At 39.1% G+C, this 18,616-nt stretch overlaps 1 protein-coding gene across 1 annotated transcript; it reads left to right on the top strand.

Moving 5' to 3' along the window:
- Window positions 1–1,047: 1,047 nt before the first annotated feature.
- LOC131149889 (transcription termination factor MTERF9, chloroplastic) lies at window positions 1,048–18,253 on the top strand. The gene is given in 11 exon segments (XM_058100682.1): window positions 1,048–1,121; window positions 2,024–2,188; window positions 3,020–3,107; window positions 12,305–12,501; window positions 15,445–15,529; window positions 15,532–15,694; window positions 15,697–15,847; window positions 15,849–15,904; window positions 16,249–16,275; window positions 17,966–18,042; window positions 18,044–18,253. Coding segments are annotated over 11 exon segments (1,293 nt in total).
- The last annotated feature ends 363 nt before the right edge of the window (window positions 18,254–18,616 follow it).

Genomic DNA, 18,616 nt, shown 5'->3' on the forward strand with positions numbered 1-18,616 from the left:
ATCAGATATGCGGATACTTCCTTTTCCAGCAACTGGTGAGAGAGATCCATCTACAATTTTTACCTTCAAATTCTCGGCATACGGGGGGAGTAGGATGAAAAATATTGATACGACCTAGTCATATGATCGGATGCACCCGAATCAATTATCCAAGGGCATTTGTAACAAGATGTGGTATTTAAAGCTGACAGATGATTACCTTGATGAGCCAGAGAACCAGAGGAAGACTGACCCAATGTCTGCATTGATGAGAACATCTTATATAACTGATCCAACTGTTCAATACTGAAGACACGGGACAGGGTATCATTGTTCTCTCCTTGTGATCTTTCAGTTGATCCGCCAGTGCTGGCCTGGTACCCACGATTTTTGTGGTATTGTCTCGGTTTCCAGTCTGTCAGTTTTCTATGAATCTCCCAACAGGTATTTTTTGAATGACCTGTTTTTCGACAATGTTCGCACCATATTTTTCCTCTTTGTGGTTATTGACTAGGTCCTCCTGGGCCTTTTAATGCAAGAGCTAAGGCATCCGGCCCAGCATGTAGCCCATCTAATTTTTGGGCGGATCCATGTACAGTCGAGTCCAGCCCATAGGATTCATTTTGGGGCCGCAACATCACCCGCCTCCTGTTCTCCTCCCTCCTGACCTCTGCGAAGACTTCTCGGGTTGAAGGGAGAGGTCGCCGGCCAAGGATCCGTCCCCTTACGTCGTCGAGCTCTCGATTCAGGCCGGCAAGAAACTCGAAAACCCTCTCGTTTTCGAGCCTCCTTCGGTATCGCGTGCTATCGCCGAAGCACTCCCACTCTTCGTCGATGCTCAGATTGAGCTCCTGCCAGAGATGACTCCTCTTCATGAAATACTCGGTAACCCCTCTCTTGCCTTGCCTCATCTGCCACAATCGGGTCTTGATGTCGAAGATTTGGGAGTAACTTTCGACATCGGAGTACGTCTCACGTACGGCTTCCCAGACCTCCTTCGCCGTCGGCAAAAACAAATAAATTTTTTCGATTGATGGTTGCATCGAATTGACGAGCCAAGCCGTGACCATGGAATTTTCGGACCTCCATCTTTGCAGGGCTACAGCGTCGGAAGGATCTAGTTTCCTTCGCTCACCGGTAAGGTAACCAAGCTTTCGTTTTCCCTTAATCACCAGTTTCGTGGACTGAGCCCATTCACGGAAAATTTTTCCGTTTAGTTTTTCCAATGAGAGTGGAAAGACTGTGTTATCATTCGTACTCCCACCGGACGTAACCTTTGAATCGCCGGTGATGTTTGCAAAGGAGGTAGAGTCTCTGCTGTCAGCCATTGTTTAGCTGGGTTTAAGAAACCCTAGCTCTGATACCATGAAAGAAGAAACGATTGGAAAAAAATGTTTCTTCATTATTTTGTTCTTACGTACAATCCAATATATAATACAATTATCTATTCTAAACAAGGAAACAATTTCGTATTGAATAAAATCAAATCCCCCATAATTACCCACTTTCCTAATTTGTATTTTATTTACAAAGATATTTGGGGTTGACATTTTAACAACTCCCGTTGGCCTCTGGGGCCTTCTCCATCAATTCAGTATTGGATAGAGTTTAGGTATGTTATCATCCTTTTATAGAAAACATTAGAATGTGCCCCCATTGCATGGCCTTTGGTATCTTTGTAGGCTTCTCCCAAGGGGTTAAGTACCCCAGATTGTTGAAACCCTTGACATTATGGAGGCTTATGTCTTCATAATGTCCAAGGTTGATGGATAGATTAACTGGTCCTAAATGACATACATGGGCTTTAGGGGATGCCTTTGGGATTCTTCTAACTCGTAGGACAAGGGTTCATTATGCCCCTTTTATATGCTTCCACACTTCTAAGCCTTGAAAGGCACTTTAAGGTTTGGGAGTACGTTTTTCAGGTTTTTTTTTTTTTTTCATAGTATCCTTTTTTGCTCCTTTGTTACAACCAAAGCAGCTTGGCCTTTGGCCCTCTTTGTCTCTCTCTTTTTTTTCCCCGTTCCTCAAATGCTTGGATCAGGCTGGCCCTCGGTCCAATTTTCTATTCCTTGGATGCTTGGACCAAGGTGGCCTTTTGGCTTTTCCAAGGGTATTTCCCAAGGTTATCCCCTATTGCCTTAGCGGCGGTGGTACTTGTTCATCAAGGGCATTTCTCAAGGTTGCCACCGTCAGTCTTTGAACCAAGGTAGCCTTCATTTTCATGGGAATTTTCCAATTTTGCGACTTCCTATTTTTACATGATGGTGACTTGCTTGTGAAGGCCTTTCGATAAAGTAACCACCCCAGGTTTTCTAACCAAGGCAATTTTCTATTCCATGGGTGATTGCAAGTTAACACCTTAGGAGGTGGCTTGATCTCTAAAGATATTTGCCAAGGTTAATTTTGGCCTTTAGTACTTGGACCATTTTGCCAAGTGGGCCTATTGGCCTATGATTTTTGGAGGAGATGGATCAAAGGATGCTTATCCTTAATGACTATGTTTATCATTGTGATTGGTCAACCAAGGAGTGGCTTAGCGCTTCATAGGGATTGAGGCAAAGGGATCCCTTATCCCCTTTTCTTTTCGTTCTAGTTGTTGATGTGTTGAATCGTATGTTGAGACATGCTCAAAGCCTTGATGTGATTCAAGGCCTTAAGGTTGGCACGGAAGAGGTTGTGATTTCCCATCTTCAATTTGATGATTATACGCTTCTCTTTCTTGGTAGTACTTTTGAGAAAAATTTTGGATTAAAGATCAGCATGTCTAAAAGTTGGGTTGCATGTTTAAACATCAGAAGGGGTGATCTTTGAGGTTTTCACTAATTTATCTAATTGTACTACTGTAGAGTGGCCTCATACTTATTTGAGTTTTCCTTTAGGTGGTAATCCCAACTCTTCTACTTATAGGGATCCAGTGGTGGAGAGACTGGGGAGTAGTTTGGAAAGTTGGAATAGGGCATATTGATCTGTAGGGGGTTGCATTACTCTTATTAGTGTTGTCCTTTTATATCCCTATTTATTTTCTTTCTCTTTTTAGAATTTCGATGGGGGTGGCTGCTGCTTTGGAGAGGATTATGAGAGATTTGTTATGGCCGTGTATAGGGGAAGAAAGGAGAGATCATCTTGTTAGTTGGGAGAAGACATAAGTCTTAAGGGAACTGGGCCTAGAGGAATTTGGTGTCTAAAACCATCTCGTTAGTTGGAAAGTGGTTGTGGAGGTTCCCTTTGGAGTTTGGTTCCTTATGGCACGTGGTTATAAAAAAAAAAAGTATGAATTGTATTAGAACGGTTGGGATAGCAAAGGTAGTGGCAATGTTTCTCACTCAAGCCCTTGGAAGTTTATTTTCATATTGTTCACTTCTTTTACCCTCTTACCCATTTTCGTGTTGGAAATGGGAATCTTATACAGTTCTAGGAGGATGTTTGGATTGTTGAGCTTTTGTTGGAGTCTTTGATCCCTTGCCTTTTTAGACCTCTGCCATGCATAATGTATTGATTAATGCTTTCTATTCTCTTGAGGGAGATTCTCTCTTTTGGGATTTTCATTTTTTAGGAATCTAAATGTGAGAGGTAGATGATTTAATTGTTTTGTTGAGAGTGTTGAAATTCTTTGTACCTCGAATGGTAATGGCGTGAGGATTTGGTTTAGGGATTCTTCTGGCTCTTTCTCCAAAAATCCTTCCTAGTTGTTGAAAATTTCAAACTCTTCTTATTTTCCCATGGACCAATTTATCTGGAAAGTTAATTTTCCTCTGAAAGTTCGTCCATTTGTCCGGTCTATATCTCCAACAAGCTTAATACAAATTATTTGTTACATGGAAGACGGCCCTTTCAAGGCTATCTATCCCGATATTTGCATGATGTGTCTGGAGGTGAATGAAACTAGTGACCACTTGTTTCTTCATTGTTGAGTGGCTAAGCAGCTTTGGGCTAATATATTTTTTGGTTTTTGAGGGAGATTTGGTGATGCCACAGACCATTGAAGCTTTTCTTGCTATTGTGATACATGGGTCTTGGTAGAAGTAAGAAAGGAATAGTCCTTCGGACATGTTTTTGCTCTGTTTTGGACTGTCTAGACTGAAAGGAAAGCAAAGATTTTTAATGACCAAACAAGTCCCTTACCTGTCCTTTGGGATAAGGTTGTTCTTTTTGGCTTCTTTTTTGGCACATTCTTTGGTTTTTTTCAAGGAATTGGAAAGGAGCTATCATGTAAATATTTCTGTCTTTTTAAAATATATATATATATATATATGAGGATTACTTATCATCCACCCTTTGTACTTTTCTCTCCTTTCTCTTAAGGAATTTCTTTTTCTATAAAAAATGTCATATTATCTGATGTGCGTTTATCAATAATTTTTCATTTGTCTTTGCTATTTTTTGCAAGGTCCAAGAGACTTGTCTTTTAAGAGTTGTCTACGGACATCATGCCCATTGTGTCCTTTTATAATGAAAAGTAATTTGCATGTTTCCATCAACCCTTATATTTTTTCATTTTATGGTAATATGCTTAAGGTCTGTTCTTGTTTAAAAAGTGATACACGTGTACTAGGTAGAGGGGTGTATACAACTTGAGGTCTTAGAACTATGATAATAAAATTACATATCCACAACCAAACAATACAATTATTTTCCTTACTTAGCGCACTTCTCATATTCTATCACTACTTTTAGACAGTATACAGATTGTGACCAATCTTCTAAATGGCACAAGGTACACCACATCAAGGACAGGTTAACCTCTGTATGCTTAAACAAAACAGCAACAAACCAAGCCTTGAATCCCACTAGGTGGGGTTGACTACACGAATCCTTTTCTGCCAATTTATGTGATGATCTTTGTATGCTTGAAAACCAATTTTACCAAGCCTTTTTTTTTTTTTTCTGGGAAATTAATTGTGGGCAATGGTGAGAAGTCAGTGGTTACCATTGGTTCTGTCGCCATTTATACTTGAAGGAAGTAGCAATTAAATGGGGTAAAATACTTGCATCTTATGCACTTTAAAAAGTAGGCGGTGGGTTGGCACAGCCTCCTAAAGCCTTTGGCTCACATGCCATGAGCCTTGAATGTAGTTCCTTGAGACCCACAATGTTCTCAAGATAACACTAATATAATATCGATGGGAACATCATACTTATGTAAATGGGGAAGTACAGACATTCCTTTGTTGAATTTCAGTCAACACACAATGAAGGCAGCATGCAATTCCCACAGGAAAAAGGTTATCGCCATTATTTATTTAAATTTATGATTTCAAAAAGCATGCAATTGGATTTCATAATGTATCATGTATGAAATCGGTATTACAAAATTCATTAATTATTATAATTATTCTTAGTTTCCCACAAGCATACAATTAAGTTATGACACACTTAGTATTTGAGTCAACACTAAATGTGGGTAGCAAAACAATTGTTGCATGTGTGAAGCATTTAAGCAAACAAATGGTGGGCCAAAGTTCCTCCTCCTCCTCCTCCTCTTTCTTTTTAAATAAAAAAGTCCCTTTATTACAACCAAACAACCTGCGCAAGCAAATAGATATTCTTATTAATTAGATTTGGACCCCACTACCTAAATAGAAAATATGGTAGGAAGCATGTGTGTGGATGCTACTTAGTAAGCACCATGCATGCACAATGGTGCATGCCAAGCACTTTGTTTTTGCCACTTAGAGGCACTTTACAAACTCATATAACTTTATAATTCTCCTTTACTTTCAACAAATAGGCGATCATGTGAGGGTGTGTTATTCTTGACCACAACAGGGCTTTTACCTCCATATATGGGTGTTTTGTGCTTTAAAATAAGGTAATTAAACTTAAATGGGCTAGAGGAATACCTTCCCTTCATGGCCAGAGATTTGGAGAGGAAAGACAACCAAAAATATTGCAGTCACAACTCACAACTCCACAAATGGTGCTTACATTCAGTTTGGGAATTTCATTGAGTACATGGTTTACTTATTCGTGCAAGTTGGATGCCTAAGAGGTTTGCTACTAGCACATGGCTTACTAAGCCTTGCTGCTCCCTCTCCCTCACCAAATCAAATACATCAAAGTTTAATGGTTTCTCCAAATTTGATATGCTTTTCTTTTTTGTTTTTATTTTTTGTTAATGGGCTCTTGGCCTCCGGGAATTGGAGTTGAGGTGCTCCTTGCTTCAACACCTTCCCCCCTAATGTGGGGGATGATTGAGGTCCCCTTTACTTCCTCTCCTTTATTTTTGGATGGCCTTTTTAGGCCTTGGAGCCAAGGTTTTCCGTGATTTGGGGGTGCTCAATGTGCCCCCCACTTCTTCTCTGTTTTTTTTAGTTACAAAGATCCTCATGTGGAAACAAATTTCTCCTAATTGGCGCAGCAATTTGTTGAGGCCAAAAATAAACCCTGATCTTTGTGTCCACACACTGAACACCTACCACCGAGGGAAAAAGGTAAAAGCTTGGAAACCCCTGGTGGTCTCTGGTGGCCATCTCCGGACTCTAATGCTGAAGTCAATATCGGGATAGAGTATAGATCCTATTATAGAAAATCTTAGAGCATGCCCCATCGTATAGCCCCTGGGTATCTTTCATAGGCTTCCTCCCAGGGGTTAAATACTCCAAATTGATGTAGAGTGACCCTTGAGATTACTAGAAGGTTACACGTTCATAATGTCCAAATTAATGGATAGGTTACCCTCCCTCCACCCCAATATATTGCCCACCACTAAATGACATTCATGTATTTTAGGGATTCCAATTCCTCTCCAACTCATAGCACAAGGGTTAATTTGCCCTCATAATTTTACACTTTGGCATTCCAATGATTGTATAATGTTTAGGTGGGAATCACAAGGATAGAAAATATATAGTGATTACATTTGGAAAAAATGCATCGTCACTAACCAAATATTTTTTAAATTTGAGTGACCAACTCAGGCATTTAACTCTTTTGAGTTTCTTGACTATTGGTATGGTATTTTGGTGGTTGTTTTTGCAGATTATGGTTCCTATTATTCCCATTGAGTAGAGGGTTGCAAGTCTGTATATCTCACATTTATCGTGAGGGGAATTGATTGGCAATCTGGCTAGCCACTTCTGCTGTCGTAGGTTATTGGTCCACATGAGTTAAACACTCCCCTGTCAGGTTGCCTGCAGTGGGACTATTATCCCATGCATGGTGCCCATTTAGTAGTTTGGTTTGGTTGTTTTCTTTTCTGATGCTTTTGTTTCTCCTCCTTTTTTCCTTTCTTGGGTATTGAGCCCTCCATTGGATCACACTGTTAATGGTTATTTAGTCTTTTAGCATTATTATTATGTATTAGAGTTTTGTTAGTAATAAGTGTAGGGTATTTTGGTCATTCCAATTGTACTTACATATATTATAAATAGAGGGAGAGACCTATCATTGAGTTTTGGTCTTCCATTTTACCCAATTACTCAACATGGTATTTGAGCGTGATCCAAACTAAACCCTACTCTTCTCAGCCGTCGCCGGAAAACACCGTTCCCACAGCTGTCCTTCCTAGATTCACCTCCATCCCATATTATTTCACAAGGCCAACCGTACACCCATAAACAACCCCCCCCCCCCCGACGACTCATCCCACAAAACCCCATCGCTGGAGGAGCCCCCACACATCGGCCAAATTCCTGCAGGGCCGACCCCACGCGCCAGCACGTGTGTGAATTTCTGGCCGCCTTTTTCTTTTTTTCCTCTGCCATGTTTTTCCTCTGCCATGCTCTGGTTCCTTATCTTGACTATATAATCAAGCTCTTAGGACAGTTTTTTACTCAAAAATTCAACCTTTTCCGACTATGCACTTGCGGCATTCCGTTAATGTTTGTTCAAGGCTTGTGAAGGCTTCTTTGTGAGTTTTTTTGGAGCCGTGGAAGATTCATATGTTCAGTTGTGAGGCTGTGGCAATGCTATATCTGTCGGTGAGTTGCTCACCTCGTCCATGGCAGTGCGGCATCGAAGGAATGGTTGTTTGATGCTTCATGAAGCTGTTTATCAACTGTTAATGAGTTTATTGGATCTGAAAAAGTGGGATTTGCTGTGTTTTTGATTCATTATTCTAATTCCTATATACCAAAATATCAAGCTGTTGGGCATGTGTTTTTGCTCCAAGATCCAATCTTTGTTGTGACAATGCACTCATGATAATTCGTTAGTTGTTGTTCGGTGTTAGTAACGGTCATTGGTGACCTTCTTGGGGCAGTGGCAGTGCTCATAAGCTGTGTTATTTTATTTTTGTGTGAGGCTGTGACAGTGTTGCTTTTGTTCATGGTAGTTTTGGTGGTGACCTTCATGACTGATTTATCCGTGCTTGTTTTATTGGTACCTTGTTCGTGGTTGTTCCAATTGTTCCAGAAATTAATCTTATGATCATTGGTCTGAGTTTGTGAATGTTGGGATGGCGTTTGCAAATCCCAAAAGTATGATTCCTTCGTTAGTCACTTGTCTGAGTGAACTGCGTACTGTGACTATATCAGAGGAGTATTCCAGGTTTCTACAGTATCAATTGTCTCAACAAGCATTGTATCACATTGCTTCTTTCGCCTAGAAAGGTAATCCTGCAATCTGCATGTCATCTAGTATCCTTCCTATGGGTCCTTGGATTATCGATTCTACTGCCACCAACCATATAACAGGTGCAACCAACTTTCCTTTTGATCTCCAATATCCTAAAAATCTCCCCCAAGTTACTCTTACTGATGGGTCTACTATTGTTGTTAAGGGGATAGGAACAGTAAATCCTACTCCTTCTACCTCTCTTTCTTTTGCTTTATACATTCTTAAATCTCCTTTCAATCTTATGCCAGTTAGTAAGCTTGCAAAGTCACTAAATTGTTCTATCACATTCCTTCTTGATTTTGTGGTTATTTTGGATCTAAAGACTGGAAAGACAGTTGGCATAGGACGTGAGGCTCGTTGACTTTACTACTTTGAGTCGCAGCTACACCACTTCAAATCCATTGTTGTCTTGGTAACCCGTCCTTGGACAAGTTAAAACAACTAGTTCCTACATTGAGTTCTGTGTCTAATCTTGAGTGCGAGTCTTGTCAAGTGGGTAGGCATCATCATGTTCCCTTTGCTCCTTGGTTCGACAAATAGGAGGTTAGTCCTTTCATGCTTGTCCATTTTGATAGTTGGGGTCCTAGTTGTGTGACATCAAAGTTGGGGTTTCGGTACTTTGTTATCTTGGTTGATGACTACTCTAGGATGACTTGGTTATATTTAATGAAAGATTGTTCCGAGTTGTTTGATATCTATTGTGCTTTTTGTTCTCAAATGAAGACTCAATTTGACATGTCAGTCTGGATATTTTGTAGTGATAATGCTAAGGAGTACTTCAGTACCCAATTTAGTACTTATATGACTAACTCTGGTATGATCCATTAATCCTCTTGTACCCACACTCCACAACAAAATGGAGTTGCAAAGTGGAAAAACAGACATATTCTTGAAGTCACTTGTATCCTATTGTATCAAATAAATGTCCTCAAAGTCTTTTGGAGTGATGTTGTGCTCACAGCTTACTCCCTCATCAATAAAATGCCATCCTTTGTCCTTGGTGGTAAAATTCCATATTCAATTATCTTTCCTAAGGCTTCTTTGTTCTCCCTTCCTCCTTACATATTTGGTTGTGTGTCCTTTGTCCATCAGTTATCTCCAAAAAGGGATAAGTTGAATCCTCGTGCTATCAAATGTATTTTTCTAGGCTATTTCTTTACTCAAAAGGGATATCGATGTTACTGTCCTAATTTACATTAATTCTTTGTCTCTGTTGCTGTCACCTTTTTTGAGTCTTCACCATACTACTCTGATTCCTTGAATTTTGTTGACCTTAATGAGTCCCTTCCTCTGCCTTGCCTCCCATATCCAAACCTAGTATTTGTGTTCAATCCTCCTACATCTTCATCCAGTTTGAATCCTTCTCATCGCTTGAATCATCCCATTTTACAAGTATACACACGGACTCAAGGGGGAGTGCCTCGTCCAGCTTCTACTACTGTGCCTCTAGTTCTTTTGTCGAATGATCTTATTTCTCGTGATGTTGATCCTCCAATAGCTATTCAAAAAGGTAAGCACACTTGTACAGTTGTACCCAACACCCGATCTCTAATTTTGGTTGTTATGATTTCTTGTCACCCTCTTATTACTATCTTGTTAGTACTCTGTCGTCTGTTGCTCTTCCAAGATCTATTTTTGAAGCCCTATCCCATTATGGGTGAAGGACGACAATGGTTGAAGAGATGCATGTACTACATGATAATGAAACTTCGGATTTGGTACCTCTTCCTCTTGATAAAGTTTGTGGTTGGTTGTCACTGGGTGTACAATGTGAAAGTCAATCGTGATGGTTCTGTGACTCGTCTAAAGGCCCGCCTTGTTGCTAAAGGGTATACTCAAGTGTATGGTCTAGATTATTCAGACACATTCTCCCCCGTTGCTAAACTTGCCTCAGTACGTTTGTTTATTTTCTTTGGCCGCCACTTGTTATTGGTCTCTACATCAATTAGATGTGAAGAATGCTTTCCTACATTGTGATCTTCATGAGGAGGTATATATGGAGCAACCTCCTGGGTTTGTTGCTCAGGGGGAGTCCAGCTTAGTATGTCGGATCAAGAAGTCATTTATGGATTAAAACAATCTCCAAGAGCATGGTTTGGCCGTTTTAGTGTTGTAGTCTTGAGTTTGACCTTCATTGGTCAGTGGATCACTCTATATTTTATCATCATACTCCATCGGCCGGTATTTTGCTTATTGTATATGTGGATGACATTGTGACCACTGGTGATGATGATCGTGGCATTTAGGACCTAAAACTTTTTCTACAGTAAGTTTCAGACCAAAGATTTAGGGCCATTGAAGTACTTGTTGGGTATAGAAGTATCAAGATCTTGTATGGGAATTGTCTTGTCACAGAGGAAGTATGTTCTTGATCTTTTAGATGAGATGGGATTGTTGAGCTCCAAACTTCTTGATACACCCATGGATCCCAATAGTAAGCTAATGTTAGATATGGGTGATTTGTTGCCTAACCCAGGTCAGTAGTAGGGACTTGTTGGAAAGTTGAATTATCTCACAGTCACTCAACTAGATATATCCTTCGCAACAAGTGTTGTTAGTTTCTCAATTCCCAAAGAACAAATCACCGGGATGCAGTAATTCGCATTTTGAGATATCTCAAAGGTGCACCAAGGAGTCTCTTATATCAGGATTGGGGTCACACTCATATTTAGGGATATACAGATGCATATTGGGTCAGATCACCATCCGATTGAAGATCCACAACTGGGTATTGTATCTTTGTTGATGGTAATTTGGTGTCTTGGAAAAGTAAGAAACAAACTGTGGTTGCTAGGTCGAGTGTTGAGTCAGAGAATAGAGCTATGGTGCATACTACATGTGAACTTGTTTGGCTAAAGAACATGTTGAAAGAACTAGACATTCGTAGCCTATAGAGTTGATGTGTGATAATCGAGCTGCTATTCACACTACCTCCAACCTTGTATTTCATGGCCGAACAAAACGCATTGAAGTTTATTGCCACTTTATTCGAGAGAAACTTGTATAGAAGCTCATTACGACCACTCATGTGAAGTCTTAGTTTCAATTTGCTGATTTATTCATTTAAGCCTTGGGAGGTGCTCGTGTGAAATTTATTTGTAACAAGTTAGGAGCATATGATATATATGCTCCAGCTTGAGGGGGGTGTGTTAATGGTTATTTAGTCTTTTAGCATTATTATTATTATTATTATTATTATTATTATGTGTTAGAGTTTTGTTAGTAATAAGTGTGAGTTAGTAAGGGTATTATGGTCATTCCAAAAGTACTTACAGATATTATAAATAGAGGGAGAGACCTATCATTGATTTTAGGTTTTCCATTTTACCCAATTACTCAACACACACAGAGAGTAGGCATATGTTTAACCTTTGGTACTTATAATTTAGTGGAATTTATGTTGTGATATGAACATTTCACATTTTTAGATTTTTTTTCATGTTTATTCATCATTCCCTTCCTGCAGCTTAGCTTGGATTAAACTACAAAAACAACAATGCATAGCTGTGCGAAGAATAATATATTGTTGGCTAGCTTTTTTGGGTAAATTGGAAGAATTGAAAAAGCATGGTGTTGTTGATTTCAAATCACTTGGTTCTCTTGCCTAGTTGTACTTATATGGGAGAATTGTAGTCATTTGAGTGAATTTGAGTGGCCCGACATAGCTGTTGAGGGTAAATCTTTTTTGCATATAATGGGAGCTTGATAAGAAAATGAGATCCATAAGATTGTAACATGGATCCAATTTTAAGCATCTTTTAATTAGCTTGCAATTCGTTATCATGATTTGTTCCCACTTCTTGATTACCTAAGCACATTGGGACTTGTGGAATCACACCTAATCCAAATGCATGAGAGGCATATGTCGTTCCTTCATATTAATGTGGATTTTGCTCGGGAAAGATTGGAATACTTATTGAGTGTTGGTGTCAAACATAGAGACATCAAAAGAATAATTTTGGGGTCCCAAGCCTGGATGGGTTCAACATAGCATTTTTTTTTTTTTAGATTGTTGGGAGGTTGTTAAGGGTGATTTGTTAAAAAATTTTACTAAATTCTTTGGGAATGGGATCTTGAGCAAAAGCATCCACTCCTTTTTATTGCCTTGATGCCTAAAAATTCCAGATCTATCAAGGTTGAGGATTTTAGACCTAGTAGCCTTGTGTCTATAAAATTATCACTAAAATCTTAGCTAATATGATGAGTGAGGTGCTCGTTGATACCATTTCTATTGCCCAGAGTGTGTTCGTTTGGTGGGAGGCAAATAGCAAATGCTATACTTGTGGCCAATGAGGTGGTGGAGGGTAGGAATAAGAAGAGGGATTTTTGTCTTTAAATTAGATTTTGAGAAGGCCTATGATAGAGTGATTTGGAGCTTCTTGGATAAAGTCCTTGAGAGGAAGAGCTTTGGCGAGCACTGGCATCGATGGATTAGGGGTTGCTTGTCTAATGTGTGGTTCTTGGTGATCCTTATAGTGAGCCAAAATCTTGGTTTAGAGCTTCCAAGGGTTTTAAAAAAGGAAACCCTTTATCCCCATTTCTATTTGTCCTTACAGCCGATATATTGAGCAGGATGGTGGATATGGCTTTATAGAGGGGATTGGTTAAAGGTCTAGAAGTAGGGATAGAGGAAGTGGTGGTTTCTCATCTTCAATTTGCTGATGACACCATTTTCTTCCTTGATGATCATAGTCATTTAGGAGAGTCTTGGGCATTCTTCAAATTTTTGAGAGGGTGTCGGGCCTTGAAATTAATATGGGGAAGAGTAGATTAGCTGCTTTGAATGTGCCCGTGGAGTGAGTGAGGGAAAGGGCCACTGAAGTAGGGTGTGGCATTCTGGATTGGCTTATGACATACTTAGTGGTCCCCTTGGGGGTAACCCTATAGCAATGTATTTTTGGAATCCTCTAGTGTAAAGGGTGACTAAGAGGTTAGTCGGTTGGAAGGGGGCACTATTCTCTTAAGGGAGTAGAATAACTATCATCCGGGCTTGTCTATCAAGCATTCTGTTATATTTCCTGTCTGTATTTAGGATTCCGACGGAGATTGCTGGCAAGCTCGAGAGAATCATGAGAGACTTTCTGTGGTCTTCTAGGGGGGTCACAAGGACCACTTATCTAGTTGGAGTGACGTTTGTAGGTCATAAAAGGAGGGAGGGTCAGGTCTAGGGAGTTGGTGTCTAAAAACATGGCCCGTTTAGCTAAATAGCTATGACGCTTCGCTCTATAAGAATCGTCCCTTTGGCATATAGTAATAAGAAGTGAGTTCAGGTTGGATGAGAATGGGTGGGATACCAATGCTAGTTTAAGATATTCTTTGGGTAGTTTGTGGAGGTCCATTTCTCAAATTTATCCTTCTTTCATCCTTCACACTAATCTTGAAGTGAGAAGGGGTTCATGGATCCGTTTTTGGTGACACCCTTGGCTAGGTAATGCATCCTTATCCAATTCATTCCGTCGTCTTTTTCAGCTAAGCTCCGAGCAAAATAGAGCTATATCTTTCTTTGTTGGGAATTTGAGTAGTCCATTGGTTTCCTACAATGTTTTAAAAGGCGAAGGCGTAAGGCGAGGCGGTTCAACGGTTCAACCCTTAAGAGGCGAGGGATTAGCCTTAAGGCATTGGGGGCATAAGCCTTTTGAGAATTTGTTTTAAGATAATAATATGTTAAATAAATTATATATACTTAAAATAAAGTAAAATTTAAGAAAATCACAAATATAATGTAAAAAAGAAAAACTAGATGTACTTTGGAAAATGCTAGTTGGCCATTCAAAATTGCAAACTTGTATACATGACATAAATCATGACAAGAGATAGCTATACCATTACAAAGTTTAAACTATTTTCATGATGTAATATACAACTCTCAGTTATTTGGAAAGGTTGAGGTTCAGGAGTTTTAGAAATAAACTCATATTATGACATTCCTTCTATACAAACATGTTAAAATTTTCTTACCAATTCTAACTTGAGAATCACAAACTCAAAATGCGTAAGCCTCAACTAGAAAGGTGCAAAAGGCGTACTTTTTGTAAAAATGCATGAGCCTCAGCGTGTAATGCTTTAGTCTTTTTTGAATTTGGTATTTTAGATTGAGCCTCAAGGCGTTTTAGGCATCCCTTGCCTTAAGGCTTTGAGCCTTTTAAAACACTGGTTTCCTAGAATCTCCATTTTAGGAGACCTCTTAATGATAGGGAGTTGGTAGAGCTGTCTTCTTTGTTATCTTTATGTAATGAGAGTAATCTTTCATCTGGGGCGGATGTTCAGTCCTGGTCGTTGGATTAGTCAGGTGTGGTTTCTTGTTAATCTTTTTTTTGAACTCTTGACTCACTTCAGTTCTTTCCCACTCTGTCGTTTCATCTGGAAGGCTAAGGCTTCTCCAAAAGTTAAGGCTTTCACTTGGTTGGTTGTGTTCAATAAAATTAATACTAATAACTTGCTGCAAATTAGGAGACCTTCAAAGGCTCTCTCTTCATATGTTTGTGTGCTCTGTTACAAAAATTCAGATTGTTAGCTATGTCTTTCAAAGGCTTTGGTAGGAGAAAGGACAAGGCAATCCTATGGAAGTGTGGAATATTCACAGTTTTATGGGGATTATGGTTGGAGCATAATGCAAGGATATTCAATGGGAAGAAATTAAATGGGGTGCTGGTTTGGGAAATAAATCAGTATTTGGCCTCACTTTGGTGCATTAGTTTGGGTTTTTTTCAGAGGAATTAGTTTCCACAAATTACATAGAGATTGGAGGAACATTTTGGAATGCTAACATATTATTTTTTGGTATATTTTTAACTGGTTTTACTGGATAATTTCAGGCCTGTTTTGGGGGGATGCCTCATTCTCCCTTGTGTAAATTCGAATAGAATTTTATTTTTCTATCAAAAAACAAAAAATAATAATTTTGAGGCAACCACGAATTCCTGAGTATAAAGTGGAGAACAATCTGAGGTCTCATGTTGCTGTTTTGGTTGGCTCGAGTATCCTGGACTCTTAAGAGTTGGGCAGATAACTGCTGCTGCCCCGTCCCTGTTTTCATATAGCATTGAGAATTCATTAAAGCCCACAGTGAGATGCCTAATTGAGGAGGTTGACATCATGAAAAATGACTTGGGTAAAGTTGTGCAGCTGAGCCCTCAAATTCTGGTTCAGCGAATTGACCATCATGGAACACTCGCCATACTTTTCTTTCAAAGGAATTGAAAGCACCCAGAGATAATATAGTGAAAAGAGTCACAAAACATCACCAGCTCCTTCATTACAGTATTGAAGAGGGTTTAATGCCCAGGATCAATTTTCTGAGCATTAGGATGTGATTCGGATATTTTAAAAGTATTGACTAGCCTTACGCAAATTTTTTTACCATCTCATATTTGAATTGAAATATATAATATTATCATGGGCATCATGTTATTAGGTTTCTTGTGCTTCTGTGTTTTGGAAAGTGGTTAGGTCTACTTGTTCTTTTGTTTTTTGTGTTACACAAACAGCAGGTTCTCAAAACATGAGAATAAGTAAATATCATCATAAAACAAATATTTTACTGGGAGCTGGGAAGAGATTAGTATTTCAAAAAATGGAACTGATTATTTTCTTAACGTTGTTTTGTGATTTTGAAGTTCTTTTGTGTGATGAATTCACTTGCATGAGAATTTCTTTAGCACATGTTTCCTGAATAAAGGTGTTCACATATTTGCAGGTATTATCTGTCACTGGAAGACAACCTTAAACCAAAGTATAAGTGTTTAGCCAATGAATTTTTTTTATATAAAAAGGAATTTCATTGATAGAATAGGAATGTACAAGCAGGAAAGTAAGGCATCTCCTTTCAAAACTATGGATTACCCCAGAAAAATAAAAAATGAAAAACCAAAATGAATACTAGAAACAACCCCAAAAAATCAGCATGCTTTATCAATTCAAAAAGGAAAGCCAATCACGCTGAATATCTGAAAAGTGCATCCCCCTGAAAGTTCCCATTACCCACACACCATAGAGAAGCCAAATGTTGAATCTTCTCTGAAATCAGCAAAAGAGGTAACTTCTTCCCTGAAAAAATGTGCACGTTTCTTTCCATCCACAAACCCCAATATACAACAAATAAGGTGTTAAAACTTGATAAGTTGATATACGTTGTTGGTCCACAACCTAATAGCTTAAGCTTTTAGGCAAAGTGGTAATCTAACATGGTATCAAAGCTGGTTACCAAGAGATCCTGGGTTCTAGTCTTGTTGCCTGCGTTTATTGTGTGTGTTTAAAAAATATTATTGTGTTACCTATCATGGGTGTTATTTAATATGTGTATCTCTCGACATGCTGTCAGACTGCACATGTGGGGGAGTGTTAAATCTTCATATACATTGTTTGCCCATGACCTAATAGCTTAAGCTTTTAGGTAAAGTGGTAATCTAACATAAGGCACAATTCATAACTCCTTACACCCTCCTTTTTCCTGCCAGAACCAACAAAATGAATTGCCAAAAACTCCTCCACTGTCTTAGGACAAACCAAGCATTCCCCAAAATAATTGAAAAGCTTGTTCCAAATCCTCTAGGCAAAATCGCAATGTAAGAAAATATTTGGAGCAGTTTCAGAGCAATTAAAATAAAGCACACATACATCTGGGGAGAGAGCCTTTAACGGTCTTCTAATCTGTAGAAAGTTGTTGGTGTTGATCCTATTAAGCACAACCAGCCAGAGGGAAGCTCTGACTTTAGAGGGGAATCTGGCCTTCCAAATAGTTTTATAGAGAGGAAGAGAAAAACCAGAACTAGTCAAGAACTCACAAAAAAATTTGCAGGAATAAAACCCCAAGGGATCCAAAGAGTAAAAATGGCTACTGGCTTCCAATGAGATTCGACAATTATTCAGCAAGGCTGACGGGGAGGATAGCTCCTCTATCTCCGTCATTCAAGGGTCTCCTAAAGTGAAAATCCCAAGAAGGTAAAGGACCACCAGGCTCCACAATGAAAGAAGAAATAGATCCATTCTGTCCTGAGCTCAAGCAAAATAGGTGAGGAAAAGCGATGGATAACACAACATTCCCAACCACAGGTCTTTCCAAATGGGAATATTGCAGCCCCTGCCCGATATAAATTTAGTTTGGGGAATAAAGAGGGAATATATCTAGGAGATGGTATTCCATGGATTTTCTGAAGAACATCTAGGACCTGGATATCAAATTGATATCCCACTCTTTCCCGTCTCCAAAAAAAATCAATACATTAAGTACTACACTTAGATTTATTGGATTTGTTGCTAAAATATCGGTATTAAACCCGAAACTCCCGGCAGATGGCCAGTGACCCAAGGAAATGAAAGAATCGGTCGTCTTTTTCATATGATCCCCCCTTAAATAGATAGACTAAAAAAACCGACTTGTATCACTTAACCCCTTTGTTTTATGTTCTTTGTTTTATCAAGTTCAAATTTACTTTAATCAATGAATTGCAGAATTAAATGCAATCCTTGGCAAAATATCCTATGTACCTAAGCTATTCTTTGGCAATTGGTCAAGAGGATTCATCCTCGCCAGAAGTTCTTGGTTGCCCTTAAGAAAGCTTCAAAGGGACCGTTTCTTGAGTTCATCGGTTGCAAACTTCCAACCGATCAGTGTTTTTGTCAGCATTGGGTTGGAACTAGTTTAGATAAATATCTGGCATTTTGGCAGACATTACAACTAAAGGATTTTGCAAAGAAATGTGAAAGGAAAGGATGATCTCTTGCCTTCAACTTTGTCCTTGGATTTAATATGATTATTGGAAGAGCAAAGTGGCCTCCTTAGATAAACAGCCAGTGCATTATTTTTATTTAACTGTTCAGAATGTTTTGGGTGGAGCACAGGTTTTCACGGTTACTGTGAAACCCAATGAGTTCATTCCTTTGTTGTTGATATTTCTTAATAGATTCATGAACAAAAGACACTGACCTCTTCTATGGTTTGGCAACAATACGCAGACCTCTCTGTTTAAAAATTTTTACAAACCTCTCTTGAGGTTTGGCAAAAAGACACAAAACTCCCCTGATTTTTGACAAAAAGACACGCCAGGGAGTATAAGTGTCCAAAAATCAAATGTCAAGG

The sequence above is a fragment of the Malania oleifera genome, chromosome 1 (assembly GCF_029873635.1).
Source record: "Malania oleifera isolate guangnan ecotype guangnan chromosome 1, ASM2987363v1, whole genome shotgun sequence".
NCBI classification, from domain to species: domain Eukaryota; kingdom Viridiplantae; phylum Streptophyta; class Magnoliopsida; order Santalales; family Ximeniaceae; genus Malania; species Malania oleifera.